This window comes from Uloborus diversus, chromosome 8 (assembly GCF_026930045.1).
Source record: "Uloborus diversus isolate 005 chromosome 8, Udiv.v.3.1, whole genome shotgun sequence".
NCBI classification, from domain to species: Eukaryota; Metazoa; Arthropoda; class Arachnida; order Araneae; family Uloboridae; genus Uloborus; species Uloborus diversus.
Genome location: NC_072738.1, coordinates 159,239,896 through 159,257,460, shown reverse-complemented (window position 1 = coordinate 159,257,460; position 17,565 = coordinate 159,239,896). Strand labels below are relative to the sequence as shown.

The 17,565-nt window shown below is 34.7% G+C and overlaps 1 protein-coding gene across 1 annotated transcript in view; it reads left to right on the top strand.

The window, feature by feature from the left end:
* The window catches only part of LOC129228711 (G-protein coupled receptor Mth2-like), a 28,754-nt gene extending 22,537 nt beyond the window's left edge, over positions 1 to 6,217 (top strand). The window contains exon 3 of the mRNA XM_054863395.1: positions 4,850 to 6,217. Coding sequence (XP_054719370.1) covers positions 4,850 to 6,217 — 1,368 coding nt within the window. The remainder of the gene's footprint in view (positions 1 to 4,849) is intronic.
* The last annotated feature ends 11,348 nt before the right edge of the window (positions 6,218 to 17,565 follow it).

Here is a 17,565-nt window from a genome sequence, read left to right as displayed (position 1 = left end):
TAATAAGGTCGATGTTTATGAAATATTACGTTTTATATTTGTTTTTGACGAAAATATAGTAATAATAACTCACCTGAAGTTATTCTAGCAGTTTAGTCCATTCCTTGCACACGCTGTTGATGTTGTTACAGGCGGCCATGTTGTATTTTGACGTAATAGGTCAAAGGATTGCTTCCTCCTGATTGGCTGAAAGTTGAGGTTGATCCAACTTTTTTGCCGAGAAGATAAAAAGTTGAATGGAATACGTTCAACCTTGGAAAGCATAGCACACGGGGATTTTCCGGTCGGAATTCGCTCTCGCGGTTGAGTCGAACCGAAGTTGATCGTCAGGTTGAACGAATTTCGCTACGTGTGACATGGCCTTTAGTGTATAATAAGAAATGATTCTATTTTGGTGTCAACAGCTAAAAAGGGGGTGGCGCAATCGAACGTTCTTTTTTTCCCATTATGAGTGCCATATCTCAAAAAGTAATGCTACGTTCTGGATGAAATTTGGAATAAATATGAATCCATATGTAAACAGGCGTTGGTTTAATTTTGGCGACAATCGCTCCATGGGGGGCTGATTTTTTTTTATTTGTGTGAATAAAAGTAGCTTTTTATTTGCAACAATAAGAAAGATAAATCGTAACAGATTGTCGTCTGCGTTCAGCTCGTGCTTTTAATTGCATGGAAATGATCCGAAATATTATCCATAGACTAATAATGAGAGTAGACCGAGCTATGGCAACCCTTTTGCTGCTCATAAACCAAACCATGTGACTGGTGGATATCCTAGCAACAGCGGGCGTTAAACGTAGCAGACGATCGACGCCAGCGCGAAATAAAATAAATAGAATTGATGGAACACGGAAGAATGATCTTTTATGGAGTCCGATTTGTAAATTTGTTATTCTAAGTTGTAAATATTTTGTTAATATAGTGAGTTTTTCGTTTAGATAGTATTGTGCATTTTCTTTAGTCAATTTCAATAACTTTCTAAGCAATAAAAGATGCAAGCGACCAAAAAGAATGAGCAAACGGTAAGATTTTTACCTACAGTTTCAATTTAAGATACCGATTAGTACATTTTTGCGTTAACGCAAAACGTTTACGCCATTTCGTTCACGCAAACGCTGACAGCTCCAAATGAAATAAAAGTTACCGAAAACTGATCAAAAACTATTACTAATGTCAAAATAATGCATAACTAAAAGCAAAACAGTTCAATCTCTGCACCCGGAAGTTTTTTTAAATGAAAATACATTGTCTTAAAATACATGTCGAGTGCCAAACTATAGATAATGCTGCCATCTAGCAACCATGCTGCCAAAGTCTTCGCCAAGCCCTTCCACTAGTCACATGATACATCTATGAACCAATTTTCTTTATCAGCAAGAATGAGAAAGCTCGGTCTACTCTTATTATTAGTCTATGATATTATCTCAATGATTTAAAATTTTTAACTGTTGCCATCTTGTGTCTGTTAACAGATAAATGTTTGTAATTATTTTAAGCAAGATTTTTAAAATAATTTTCAATTTTCATTCTTTGCTTTGCTTTTGAGATAAATCAGGAATTGAGATGGTCATCAAGTTTTGGCATGTATAATTTTGTTTTCATTGGGAATATTGCTTCCTCGTTAAGCATGGGGAGGGATCAGAATTATAAGAAAGATATAGAAGAAAGTTTCGTGATGGCCACAACATACTAGTTTTTCAATAGCAATAAAAGTGTTTTTTTTTTTTACTTCTACTATATATCATTCTTTTGAAAAGGCGTTATGTTCCATTCTGATCTACTACTGAGTCCCTACTAATTTTGAACTCTAATATCTCCTTGAATTTTGGTCGCAAATGTTTCAAATGTTTTGTGCCAGTATTATTTTTCAAAGGAGATGATTTCCCTAAATGTAATCTAGAGGGCTTGGGGGCAGGTGATTTTTCAATTGATTTGGCAAGGCCAATATTGCAGTTAATCTTTTGATACTATTAAACCGCCCAAGAATCGTGAGTATGGTTAGCTCGCGAACAGCACGTTACCGATCCTTGTATAATAATAATCCTTTATTTCTAATACAGGATGCTACAGTGTTTCACAACGTATAAAGTTTTGGAACTCACTGAGTTACAACACTTAAAGAACTGACGCATTGAATTCGACATCGTAGTACAACTGCTCTATATGAAGAAAATTTACTATGACTTAAAGAGTTCGTTAGTTTAATCAACAGATGACACTTCTAAATTAAGAGGCTAAGTAATTTATATATTAGTTATGCCCAGGGGTCCCCCCCCCAAGAGCAAGAGCGCATCCCCCTCCAAATCAACATCCCCCAAAAAGAGAAAAATACCCCTCAAAACGAACCTCCCCCCTAAAAATTTCAATGGCACAATCTGTGCTAAGACCGCTTCTAGGTGAGCACCCTGGTTGTGTCATCTTTCAAATAAATTACCAGGTGTATGCTTTGATCATCAGCTACGCTGCCCACTAATATGTTTATCAATTTGAAATGTTTGTCAGGATTTTAAGATATCTGTTCATACGAATGAAGAAAGAAAATCTTAAACAATATGTTGTTGCATGCCCCCATGGTCTGCAGTGCTAGACCAGGTCCATGAGTTTGTTTACCCTGAAGAAATCCAGCACTGTCACTGGGTCTTCAGTCAAATACCTCCTGGAGAGCCCCAGGCACGACAGTATATGGTCAGGCGAAGCCTTCTCATCGGAACACTTGGAACAAGTCTGAAATCTCTTCTACCCCTCCGAAAATTTTAAAGTTTTAAGATGTCCACTACGAAAACAGACAGGAGTTGTTTGTTCCTGTCTGTCAAACCCAGGGGTCAGGGAGCTACCAGGTCGTGAACATCTGTACCAATGGTGTTCTGGCTGGACAATCCAAGTGATATTATCCCTGTGTTTAATCTTTGAGTGGATCTCCTCAAAGGTGAGTGATGCCGTTGGCACTGAGACCTCAGCAGCACCAGCTTTCGCCAAGGTATCCGCGATCTCTTAAACAATAGAGAGCCAAAGGCTAGTAACTTGTACTAATTTTAAAGTTTAGCTTATCATTATTTTAAATTTGCCTCAAACTATCATTGACATTTTAAAATATAAAAGAATAAGTTATTCTAAGGATCAACTCTTCCCGGAAGAATCCTTTAAGTCGCTCTGGAAAATAATAGAGAGTGGCGTATTATTCGTTGATTAAAATCATTGATTTAAATCGATTTGAGTCAAGTTACGTTTAAAATCAGTTGATCTTATTATTATAAATTAATGTTCCATTTTTAGAATGTATTGCTCTAAATTAAACTCACTGCATTATACTATCTTAACTTCAACAGGCAAAACTACATAGATCCCTCGTTCTGTGTGTAACAAGATTTTCATCCTTGCAATATTGCTTTTACTCCAAAATTACAGTTTAGAACAAATTGAAAATTTGCTGTTTTTCTTATACTCCATGACTAACATAGTTAAGAAAAGTAATTGTTCAATATATTATTTTGCACTAAAAATTTACACTGTAAACTTTGTATGAAATATATTATGTTTTTAATGTAAAGTAATTAATATCTACAAAATTTTGAACATTTAAAAAAATCCAAAAAATCTGATTTAAATTTAAAAAATCGGACTTTTTTGATTTAAAAAAAATTAATAAAATCACGAACCTTGGGAGTGAGCGATACTGAAACCAAACATTTGCGTTTAATAGCATGTGACGGAGAAATCAGGCTTAAACTATACTACTCATGGTCATCCGTGACAATCAGCCTGAATGGCGACAATGAACCCAAAATTCTTTGAAAGTTAGTTTAAAAAAAAAAAAAAATCTGGTTCCTATAAGTTTTCACAAATTGGAGCTGCTCCGTTTTTTTGCGTCCAGGTTTTCAATTCTAACACTTACTTCAAAGATATTGTTACAATTTCTGTAAATAGTAATTATTGTAGGAACGTAACCTGTAAATAGTTTCCCGTAATGAATATACAACCCCTTTTTCATTCGGCTAAAGTATACGACCCCTATTTTCTTTCTTTTCATTGATAACGGTCTACTACTTTATAGAAGCGTGTGGAATATTTGAGAAATTTCTTTTCGGTGTATTTAAGCCGTTAGCGATGGATAAACAGTTTAGTTTCGATTGATATTTCGAACTGAGAGCATTTTGCTCTGTTTATAGCGAGGCATTTCGCTGTGTTGTTTTCGTATTTGGAAGTAAATACGTGTGTAAACGTTGAGTTTACGGTGTTGTGTGATAATTGCTTAATTGCTGATGAATAATTTAGCAGTTGTTGAAGATCTTTCCTGTACATAGTGTAAATAAATTTCCTGTGTTTTTATCAAGAACTGTGTCTTCATTTCAAGAAATTGGAAGTCGCACCGAATCCGTTACAATATGCTAAACTATATGCTGTAAATAATTTCAATTTAGAAATTACTGAATTGCACTCAACTCTATATTGCACTTAATGTACTAAGCACGATGTTACGCCCTGTTGAATTCGTAAAAAAAAATCTGTGAATGACATCAAAGAGTATGTCACATGAACGTTAAAGATGGCACTAAATGAGGTAGACTATTTTGACCACCGAAATTCTCGAAAAAGACATAATTGTTTCAAGTTAGACAGCATTCGAATAATTTCTGATACCCTTTTTAAATGAATATGTCTTATTTATTTTGCTAACTAATTGTTTCTTTTACAGGGTGACGCATGATTTAGAGAATCTGGAAAGAAAATGAGATTGAATAAAATGCATGGACAGACATTTCTTCGTGGATTGGCTTTGTGTGTATTGCTAAATGTTATAATCGTAGTTCAAAGTAAGACAGCAAAAGTGTCCTCGAATATATCAGTGCAGTCTAACTCAGAAGAAGAAATAAAACCTTTGCAAAAATCAGAAAACTTCGAAGATGTAACATCTGATTTTAAAGATGTGGAACGGAATTGCAGCAGCTATGTTGTAGAGAAAATTTATGTTCTTCTTGACAATGGGAGTCTTTTGCTTCCTGGCTCTGAAGCCATTTATGAGTACAATACATTTTTCTTGCAAAATGATACTGCCTTCATATGTACTGATGACACCGATACGGAAACTGCAACAGTTGATTCAGGTTACAACTTCAGTGAGGAATTCTTGAGCTGTGGACATATCCTCATGGAACCTGATGCATATAAAGTATTAGAAAATGGGTACATATATATCGGCATTTATTCCAAGTATTACAGTCCGAGAGATTATTACATGCAAGACCACGGTGTTTACATTTGTCTACCAAATTTTGACGTCATGCAGCAGAACTTAACAGAAAACGCGACTTTTACTCACGAATTAAATAAATTTTCAGATGCTTTTTCTTATGTTACAATTATTGGTCTTCTGATATCGATCCTCTGCTTGGTGGCGCATTTGGTTGTCTTCTGTGTGGTATCTTCAGTTCAAAATCTGCCTGGTTGCTGTTTGGCTTCACTCAGTTTGTCGCTTCTCATTGCGTACTTATGTTTCCTGACACTGGCAGTGTCGGAAAGTGCTACTTGGAGGTTACCACATTGCGCAAACCTGGGTATGTGCGTGTATTACTTCTTCTTGACTTCTTTCTTCTGGATGAATGCCATAGCTTTTGACGTGTGGCGATCTTTTCGGGTTGTAATGCGAGAGCTTAGAATCTCGAGCCATAGAGTGCCAAGGAGGAGATTTCTCATATATTCTGTGTATAGCTGGGTCATACCAGCCGTGTTGACGATATTAGTAAAAGTCGCCGACTCAACAGAAGTACTTCCTGAAGACTACAGGCCAGACTTTGGGAAACATATTTGCTGGTTCGGGCAGAGAAAAGCCCTTCTTGTATTCTTCGCAGTTCCGTTATGTATTGTGATGATTCTTAACATTTACTACTTTCTGGATGTAACGTACGTCATTAGCCGTGCCACGCTCAAGACTAGCCAGACTCATGAGGCCACCCTGAAAAAGAGGTTCTTCATGTTCACAAGGCTAGCCATGATCATGGGACTCACATGGGCTATTGGACTAATAGCAAGCTACGCGGACAATGTTGTCTTGTGGTATCTGTTTGTAGTGTTTAATACTCTGCAAGGACTATTTATCTTTATAGTATTTTCATGCAGCTCCAAAGTTAAAGTGTACTGCTGCCGACGGTACAGGAAACGCTCTAAGTCTAGAGGAAGTACTTCAATCCGAACGATATCTCAGATGTCTGCGGCTGTCTGACAATTAGCTGCTATAGTTCATACTCCATCAATTTAGAAACTGGTTTTAAAATTTTCATTGTGATTATCATTTTATTTTTAACCCGTACATGTTGTGTGCTCAAGGAGTGTTTTAGAGCTTATTTTTCAAGCCTACATTAAAAAATAAGAGCAGTTTTTAAATTTCCACAGCCTTAATGTTAATATGTTCCTATTATTCAAAATTTTCTTTTATTCGTATAATGATTACAGTGATGTTGTAAATTTATGTTAAAGTGAAACTATTCTGTCAAACAAACTAAATTTTCTTTTTTTTAAATTTCCATTGCAATATCTTGTTTGAAAATCATCGTTTATGTAACAGCGGTTTTAAATTCATTTATCTTGTTGAAACACAGATTTCCAGCTTGTTAAAATACTGTAAACAAATAGTACTTTCAATGATTTTATTTTCTTCCAAAGTAGAAAGAATAATGGATATAGAGCTTGGATATTATTGCAGCAACAGAAGGAGGTACAGTCACACAAATTTAGTTCCTATGCTTTGGTTTAGCTACAAACTTCGTCGTCTAAAGCAGCCAAGTTTTACATATCTTCATTTTCATTACAAAAAGAAATATTTTTCATTAATTTTCACTATACAAAATTACAGCAATACATTTATTAACGAGCATCAATTTATTTTTATTTTTCAGAGAGTTGGTTTTCTTTTTTGTACATTACCTCATCTGAGATAGTCGAAGTTTAATAGACCCTTACTGAATACTGCATTGAAGACTTACACGATTGAAATAACTAATAAAAGCACCGGTTGCAACTAATGTACGACATTTTTCCGTATTAATTCTGATCTTAAGATTTTGTCAATTTTTTTTCTGTAGGTAAGCACGCGTTTACAAAAGTTTGCACAAATGTCGGTCACAAATAGGCGAGGACTAGTATACAAGTCACTTCTGCTGTACACTTTCCAATTTCAGCAAGCTACTAAATACAAAGTGTATGCTAAAGTTATTGCTTAATTAGCTTAAAAAGCTCATGTCGTAAAACTTAATACTCTAGTATAATTGTAATGCAGGGTGCTCCAAATGTAACAATCCATTTCTTAAAAAAATAAAAAAATGTATTAACTCTTTCACATGTGTTTGAAGAAATGCTGTCCTTGGAAGAAAAAATAACCTTCGTTTCCTCGAAATTGGCATGTAAAATATGTGAAGAGGTGAGTCAGTTTTACCAGTGAAAATACGTAAAACAGCCACCAACAATAGTCAATATTAGGCTCTACTTGTGAGTAAACCAACACGAATCGGTAGCGTGGCGGGTGAAAAACGTTTTGAAAACCTATCAACATCCTAACGATATCGGTTCGTGTGAATTTGTCTACAGATAACCTGATATTGAAAATTGTTGGTGGCTGTTTTCCGTATTTTCTGTGGAATAGTTGATGTACCTCTTGATATATTTTATAAGTCATTTTCAAGGAAACGATGGCGCTTCTTTCCTCTAAGGACCACAATTTTCAAACACTAGTAAAGATTAATATACATTAGTTGTTTCAAGGAAAATAATCATTATTTTTGGAACACCTTTCATTTGTGCATTGTATCCTATTAAAAAAATATTACACTTTGATGAAACTGCAGAACTGATAACATTGTTTTAAACTCTGCTTACGTACAAAATGCTTTAAGTCATTAGTGTCATTCATCTCTGCACTATTGCGTACTAGTCATTTTAAATGTATTTCATATTTTGTATTTTTAACTTCAAACCACAAATTCTAAAAAAACACTATTTTAAAACTGTGATTTAAAAGTAAAACAATATCACATCTTTGTTTAAAAAATTGTGAGATACATGCAACGCATTGGTAGAAAGCACAATACCTAGGCTGGTGCAAAGTGCTCACATTCTACAAAGCACCTATGCTGTGACAGTACTACGTATAGATTTTATGTTTTCTTAGTTGAACTGCAAATTTTTGAAGTTATATTTTGATTTTTAAGATCATGTCGATGTATACTTTTCTATTTTCGAATGTAGAACATGTTGTATATAATTATGTATTACTATTGTAATTTAACTTTCGTGTAGTTAGACTTACACAAAATTGATTTTTGTATGATACGTCTATTACAATATTGTGCTTTTATTTGTGTGAGTAATTACTGTATTGTAAAGTGCAACTATAGTAGAATAAAATTTAAAGTTACTCTCGAATTTCAGTTTTATTTTGAAGATGAGTTTAATTAAAGAATTTCATTTTCACTCTCTCAAAATCTTTAGATGGCAAATATTCCCTTTTACGCATTATCCAGATGGTATTGCATTTTTGTTTTGCATTTGACTCTTGCTCTCTCTTTCACTTGACGTTTTACTTCTGCTTGACGTACTATCCGCGCAGCTGGTGTTAACTTTCTTGGGAAGGGGGGGGGGCAGAAAGTCCTATATATATATATATATATATATATATATATATATATATATATATATATATATATATATATATATATATATATATATATATATATATACAGTAGAACCTCTCAATAAGGGACACTAAGGGGACCAGACATTGTGTCCCTTCTTCGGAGGTGGATGAATTGATGCATGCCGTGTACTAAGTAGTACAATTTCACAATAAGCATTAACTATTAACACTTAAGATTAAATCCTGAAAATGTCTCATTATGTTAAATAAAATTCACAATCATTCAAATTTCTAAGTTTATATAATTTTATTAATTAAAATTTAATCAAAAATTCTGTAATGACAAAGTTTTGTTGCATACAGAAATAATTTTGAAGTAATTCATTACATATATTTGCTTTACGTCATGCAATTTACAATCTAATACTATATGAATTACGATTAATGTTCAAACTTTAAGTTTTACATGCAAAGCTAATTAGTTGCTTTGCACTCTACATCGGCTTTCAATCTACTTGAATAAGTTGAGGGCAAATCATGCATGTTAATTTCAACAAGTTTTTTATACAATACACTACTGGTTTCCTTCACATATGAGGGAGTGAGAAGCAAAGGGATGCAAGTGGATTATTTTAAATTTCGAGAAAATCGCGTTTAAAGATCAGATCCTAGGCATGCTTTCATTGAATTTTTTTTCTAAATCATGCTGTGCAGCAGCACCTACAAGGGCTAATTGTACAATCTCTTGCCCCAAAAGAGAGAGGAAAGATTCACCTACCATTTGTACTGGTTATCTCCAAATTTTTAATTTTACACCTTACATATACCTTTGCTTCTCACTACCTCATATGTGTATGTCAAACTTACCTCAAATAATATTTAGAGGAATAGTGACACTTGAATTCCAGTAAATTCACTATTTCTTAAGTGCTTATATTTTATTTCTGCATTTTTTGGACTTTGCGTTTGTCCCTTAAACAGAGTGTCCCTTAATGGAGGTTCTACTGTATGTATATATATATATATATATATATATATATATATATATATATATATATATATATATATATATATATACCGTATTACGGTTGGTAATATGTCCTGAAATTAAAGGCTGAACGGTCGCGTCTTGTCTAAAACGGGCTGTAGCTTATTAAAGTGACGTTATGCTAGACTTTTCCCAGTTACTTTTACGGCGCGGCGTAGTAACCAGAGACTATAGCAATGCGTTTCCAAACATTTGAAACAAGGTTGGATCCAAAAGTCCCTTGGGGCCAGGCCCGACTCTAGGGGTAGGCTGCCCCCCAGGGCGGCAAATTTCGAAATTTATTTTTTTTTTAAGTATGAGTATCTGTTTCAGCGCCATAAGATGCAAAACTTTGATGTTAATAAAAATATTATTTAAAGTGTGTACCAGTGCTTGGATATGCGGAACCCAGTTTGGAATTGAACTAGAAACTCCCTTTAATTGTAAACACTTTATTGTTATTTTTATTTTATTAAAATATCATTATTTTATTATTATTTATTGGGCGCACTGTCAAAAATGAAATGCTCAATTTTGACGATTCGGCAATCCTCGAGCGCTATTTCGTTATGTTCTACGATCCTTTCGTCACCGAATCACGTGATATTTGACAAAACCAGAAATCTCAAATTTTTCACGAAATAATTTCGTCCCGATTTCGTCACATTGCAGTGCATTCTGGGAGTTTTCGTTTCAGTCTTGTACTTGCTCGTTAAATTATTTTACGGCAGTTATTCTAAAGGATTCATAAAGAAGGTTAGTATTTATTAAAATTTGTATGTGCAATTTGCCTTCTTTTATGTACTGTTACATTTTTGTTTAGTGTTGTGTTTATTGTTGTATTTAAAACACATTAAAATTGAAAACGACCTGTTCGATTTGGTTTGGAATTCTGTATAAACTAACTTTGAGTCACCTCCACGTTAGGCTTAACTAGCGTTATTTTTTATTTGCAAATGAAAATGTGTGTTTGTTGACATTTGTTTCGAAAACGTACTTCCTTTATTTCCTCCCCGTTAGACAATTGACAAAGATGACCAAAGCATTTTTACGAATTTAAACTTACATAAAAATTCCACCGTAGCTACAGCAACGCAGGATAATAAATACAGCGCCTTGATAAATAGCATAGAACTTTGAAGCTTTTAATTTCAACGTTGAATATGTTACATGGTTATGTGTTTTCATTCTTCTTCATGAATTTTACTAATATAATTCTGGTGAACGAAGTGTTTTTGTTTAATAATTCAAAATTTTTTTACTCTGCATTTTTATTTTCTTAAACAAATATTCCGCCCCCCCCCCCACCCCCTCTCTAAGTATTGGTATTTTTTTCTTCTACTCTACATGTAATATTTTATTCAATACAATAATAATTTATACAGTATCTCTCTCCCAAAAGTGTACGTAACACTTATCATTTTCAATGAAATATTGCTCTACCCATTCGGTAAGATTAATATTTTAAAATGGGTAAACAATAGATCTTCTATAGTTAATTCTTAACAAAACTACATGAAATATTTTAATAGCAAAATGAAATATGATTTTGAAGAAATTAATAATCAAAAAGTATTAAGAACTTTATCTCACAAAAGTGTTCATAAAAATATTTTTTAATAATTGCTTAGCAACCTTTTAAACAAGCCCACAAAAATGGAGGAAAAAAAGCGCTTAATGCAATTAAAAATAAATGCAAACTGGCTATCAGCTTATGGTTCGGAAAGATCCATCCCCCTTTTTTTTTGTTAGGCTCGTTGACCGGACTTATTAAAGTAGCACCCCATGTTTATGTAATGTCATCCCCTTCTGCAGCTGTCTCTTATTTATGTTGTATCAATACTTCACTATTTGTTGAGTCTGTTTCTTTTTCTCTTGAATGGTTTTACTTGCAAAATAAAACATGAAGTAAAGTAAGTATTAATTTAAAACAAAGCACATGGGAACCGGTTCGCTAGCGTTTCTCTCCTATCGGAAAGCGCATGACGTCACTTCCTATGCCATTTGACGTCACAAGGGCTTGAACTTTAAAAATTAATTTAAAAAAAACTACTTATCGTATCGCAAAAATTTTTTCACCTATGATGTTCATACATGTTACTCTATCACATAAAAATAAAATTGAAAAATCGAAAACTTCCCTATTGTAAAGCGTTCTTTGTTGTTTATTTTCACATTTAGTACGCTAAATTCTATGTTAATTTGTGTTACCTGATTTGTGATAATTATGAATTTTTCCATTATACATAGTTTCTACAGCTGAAATAAATGCAGCATTAATTTTATTGCCATATTTGCTGCCTCAAGGAATTATCAGCAAAATAAGGGAATTCCCTTCAGAAGCATTTAATAGATGAACTACTAGTAAGTCCAAATTTAAGTTAGAGTAATGGCTTTTGCTGCAGACAAAGTAAAATGTTTATGGAAAATTTCAATTGAAAAATTGAAAGGAAAATAAAAAGTATATGATAAAAACTAGCAAACTTTTCTCGATACGCTATAGTCACTATTTTCATTACATACCTTTAATCTCTTACTTGTAATTCTGTCTTAGCGTTGGCCATGGTTGCATTAATGCTTATAGAGCTATCTTAGTAAATCAGTAAAGTTCTAATCAATTATGTTATATAAAGGTACCTTATTTCCCTTGAAGTTCCAGACAGGTAAGTATGAAGTATGTACCAAAGTACTCCAAAGTATAAAGTATGTACTGCATGCAATAATACACTTCCTGTATTAAACATAAATTTTGCCAAACAAGCATTCTACATAGAATCAAAATTAACAAGACAAATAATCGATTGAAAAAAGAAACAGGTAAGCTTTTTCTCAAGATTATCTAATTTCATTTTCTATATCTAATTTTCGAACTAAGATATACAAACTTAAAGCTGTACATTTTATTGCACTATTTCTTTAAAATTTATGGTATTAGTTTTAAAAAAATCTTATCTTTTTTTTTTTTTTTGGAATTTTTTATGCGATGCAATAAAGAAGTAAATCCCCAGCAATTTTCTCTTGAGCAAAGCAAATATTGATGTAACTCTGCATAAAAGTAACCCATGTCTTATTCTTCCAGAACCCAATGTCTGCTGAGGAAGTAGCACTTCTATATTCTCAGTAGGGCTGGACGATGTAGGAATTTTTACATCGTGATGCATCGCCAAATTTAACATCGCGAGTAGTTGAAGCAGTTTGAATTATTCTTCCCGTTATAGGCGGCAAACCCCCGATTAGGGGAGTTTTCCTTGCAAAAATCGAAGCTTTTGTCAGAATTTTACCAAATTTGGCGTGAAAACTACCCTATGGGAATTCACAAACATCAAAGGACACATGTACCAAACTTGGAATAGATCCGACAAAAACCCACGCGGGGGTTTTTGTCGGATAAAACCCATGCATAGCGGGACTAAAACGGGGGAATTCTCGAGCATCAAAGGAATTCTGTGAAAAATTGTTAAAAGATCTTATAAAAGCTGATTTTTGAAAAAAAAAAAAAAAAAAAAAAGACCCCAATAGCTGGACGAAAACTCCCCAATAAAAATTCCTGAGCATCAAAGAAGTTCTGTGCCAAATTCAGAACAGATCCCACAAAAACTTGCTTTTTATAAGGAGAACCCCAATGGGGATTGCCCCGCCCCCATAGAGGAAGGAAAACTACCCTGCTTGAATTACCGAGCATCAAACGACCTCTGCGCCAAATTTAGAAGAACTCCGACAGAAATTGGTTTTTATAAGAATAACCCCAATGAGGGGTTGCCCCCCCTCCCATAGAATAACGAAAATTATCCTGCTTGAATTCCCTAGCATTAAAAGACCTCTGTAAAATTTGGAAAAGATTCGACAAAAACGTGGTTTTTATAAGAAGCACCCCCAATGGGGTTCCCTCTCCCCCCCATAATAGAGGGACGATAACTACTTTTTGAATTGCCGAGCATCAAACGACCTCTGTGCCAAATTTAGAAGAAATCCGACAGAACTTGGTTTTTGTAAGGAAAAACCCCATGGGCGTTGCCCTCCCCCCCCCCCCATGGAGGGACTAAAACCATTGTGTGTGCGTACCCGAGCATCAAAGGACCTCTGTGCCAAATTTGGAAAAATCAGACTAAAACTTGGCTTTTATAAGGAGATCCCCCATGAGGGTTGTTCCCCCCCCTCCCCCCATAGCGGGACGAAAACTGCTCAATGAGTATTCCTGAGCATCAAGAATGAACCTCTGTGCCAAATATGGAAAAGATCCGGCAAAAAATAGATTTTTTGCAGGAAAACTCCTTTTATGGGGGTTTAGTTAGATACCATGGGGAGTTTATGGGGCCGGACCTAACATGCGGGATTCCGTTCTTTTTTTTTTTTTTTGCTTGGATAAAAAAAAAAAGCTTGAATGTAAGCAAACTTGTGGAGCACACCGATCTATCGGTTTAGAGGTTTTTTATTCTAAACCGGTGCAATGATGTAGGGTGTACTGTACATCGGTATTTTACGATGTATCGATGCATAGTAAAGCCCTAATTCCCAGATATCATTTCACATTGTTCTTCAACTTGAATTTGCAATAATTATTTTTACATTTTAAAGAAACTGTCTGCTTGTATTTTTACATTAATAAAAAATTTTTTAACATCTTTTATGTGTCTCTTTTTTCAACAAATACTTGCCTTTTGCTTTAGGCGGAGGGAGGGGGAGTGCATGCCAGTTATTTCGATTTTTTTTCCAATTGTGGAAAAAGGTGTACACTCTTCAAAATTTTTAGAGAACCAACTAAAACCACGGCCTTTCGTACGTAAAGAATAAATGTTCAAAAATCAAGGGGGGAGGAAATGTCAACCGCCATGAATGACCCCCCCCCCCCCCGTAAATGACGGGCCTGTGAGTGTGACTATGCGCATCAAAGTGGGAAATTATGGTGGTAAGATTCTGAAGTAAAGATTTGACTAAATCTTATAAGATACAGTCGAACCTCGTTAAAACGAACTTTAATGGATCATTAAAATAGATTATTCTTAATAGAATTCGTCTTATCCGAAAAACAATAAACAATCAGACAGGGATTACAAAAAAGTCCGTTTTAGAAGTAATTCTTTTTAAGCGTGTTCGAATTAACGAGGTTCGTCAGTATTGTCAAAAAAAAAAAAAAAAGAAAGAAAACTAATCAGCTCAAAAAAGAAAAAATAAAAATAAAAGAAATAAACTCAAAAAATTACGAAATTAACATGCTCAAATATGACGAAATTAATTTGACGAAACTAATGCTCTCAGAACTACGAAAATGATTGTCGATTTGACGAAACTAGAATGAAGAAATATTTCGTTACATTTGACGAAATTCGCATCTTCAAACCAGAGACGAAAGCAGTTTCCTCAATTTGACGAAATGTTCGCTCGGAGCATATCCCTGGAAGCGATTTCGTCAGAAACGAAGAAAATTTCGTCGAATTTGAAAGTCCATTTCTGAGAGTGCGGGGACGGCACTTGTCAATATCGCCTAGGGCGACAGAACGACTAGAGCCGGCCCTGCAGCCCAAAATTTCAGATAGAACGGCCTGTTCTCTGAAGAGGTCCTAACTTCTGGAAATGGTGATGAGTCATTACGCAGCCCCATAAGAAACAGCTTTGATTTCTAAGATACCATCAGTAAGGTAGAGATACAATGCGAAGGGAAAAAAAAACAGGTTTATAGGAAAGGAAGTTCGAAAACATCCAGGACATGGGAATATTTGAATTATTTGATCCAATGTACCTTTTTTTAATGATAACTAAACAATCCTTTAGAACTGACGAGATATTTTTTTTTTTTTTGAAGTTTTTAATGCAGTTTTCATCCATGTCTCTTTAAATCTGTATTTTCAGCGTTGGTATGCATAAAGTCAAGATATCGAGCAAGGCAATGAAAGTAACCAGAAGTGCGGTTTGTCACAGACGCAGAACTTGTCAAGGACAAACAGTGGCAGCCTTCCCATTCATGTTGTGAATGTGATAAGTATTATACGCCAACTAGTTCCTAGTTTACCTCCAATTATTTCGTGTTCAGTTCTTCTTCATTCTATGATTTTATGTTTTGAAAAACAATATATTCCTATTCCTATTCAGAGTCACAACTGACTACAACTGTATTTATGTCGAGGACTACATACTAAGTGCCTTGCCTCCATTATTTTATATACCGATAGATGGCAGCACCATGACCGGATCGAACCGTTAATGAAAATGAGAATTTAGAACTAGTCCAGGAGCTAATAGCTACCCAGTGCTAGCACCCCCCGAAGTATCGTTTCACTTGGAGGACATTGAGACCACGAGTATATTTAACGTCGCCCAGTCCCCTTTAATGACGACGGTGGGTCTTCGACCATCGAGGACCCTCCGGCCGCGAATCCGACACTCTACCGATCGGGCTACCACGGCCCCCAATATATTCAAAAATTAGTTTTGTGAAGGGACCCTAGTTTTGTGTAGTAATACTGAATTTTGTGGGCGAATTTATCTTATATTTTCATTTGATAATCAGCTTCAGCCATCCTAATCCACTTCAGTTTCCAGTTCCGCTCGCACTACGGTTGCTGACCGCATATGGTAGTGGAGGGGGGGGGGGACTTCACATCAGGGGTGCTCTAAGGAGGGCACAGAGTCTGAAACAGACCCGTTATTGAGGGGGGGGGGGGAATTATCCCCTTCCTTGGCTTTGAACAATTAATGTTTTTTACATACAAGTGGACGTGGTTTTTGTTGTTTTCTGATAAAAATTGCATTTAGTACTAATCCTTTCCCCATTTCTCCCCTGGATAAAATCGAAATGACATAGTTTGAGAGCCACCGGTCTAAAGAGCTATGTAAGAGCAAAAACTTTGAGAAACGTGGACTTACTCAGTGTGAATCGAACATTGCGGAAAAGTAACTTTTCTGATTGAAAGAAAATTATGAATTGACAACGATGAAAAACTGATTGACGTTTTACTTCAGTGATACTCGAATGAACCGGGGAAGAGATATCAAATCTATTCATCATTATTTTCAGATTGACCTGTCAGTGGCACACGGCCAGCCTCTGTAGCAGGAAACAAGTGATTAATTTTGCGTGCCTGTTGAAAACAAGATAATTGATAGTGTTATGTTTGCTTCTTATAATTCCTGAAATGACTTTGACGTCTGAAGAATGTAATAGCAGGAAACATTGAAATGTTATTGTACGCTATCTTTAACCCCTTTATGCTCCGAATTAACTTTTAGAATTGAAATTATGTGCAACTTCTTCACAGTAAAAAAAAAAAAAAAAAAAAAACGAAACGAAACGTTCCTTGAAATAATAATCTACGGTCCTAAATTTCCGCTAGGTAAGTATCTGGTAGGCAAAAAATCAGGAAAGTTTCACGTTAAAATTCAGAAACCACCCATAAAATTAATCTGGAATATTTCTAGATGATTCAAAAACCTTCCCAATAAAAGCAAGTCATGTTTTTGAAATAAAAAATGAACTTTCAGAGACTGTATTTACAGAAATTGCTTGACATCCTCCTGATATACCGGGAAAGCTTTTAAAGCAAATCAGGGCCGTATGCAAGGGCGTGGTTTATACGGTTCAAACGCTCTCCGAAATTTTTCATCCAAAGAAATGCTTTCCATTATTTATTTATTTTATTTATGTTTTGGTGGAAAAAAATAGTGTTTTTTTTTTTTTTTTTTTCAATTTCATTTGGGAAACGAAATTAGTATGACTGAAAAATTTTACAAACTCATTGTGTGTTTATTGAGAAATTCATTTATTATGTAACAAAATGGCGTTTTGTAAGAACATCCCGCCCCTCCATTTAGATAATCTATTGTAACAAAAACCAATAGAATAAACATTGAAACCAAATTTGATAGACCATATAAATGTTTCAAAAAATGTGTTTAATAAAACTCCCTTCGAAACAAAAGT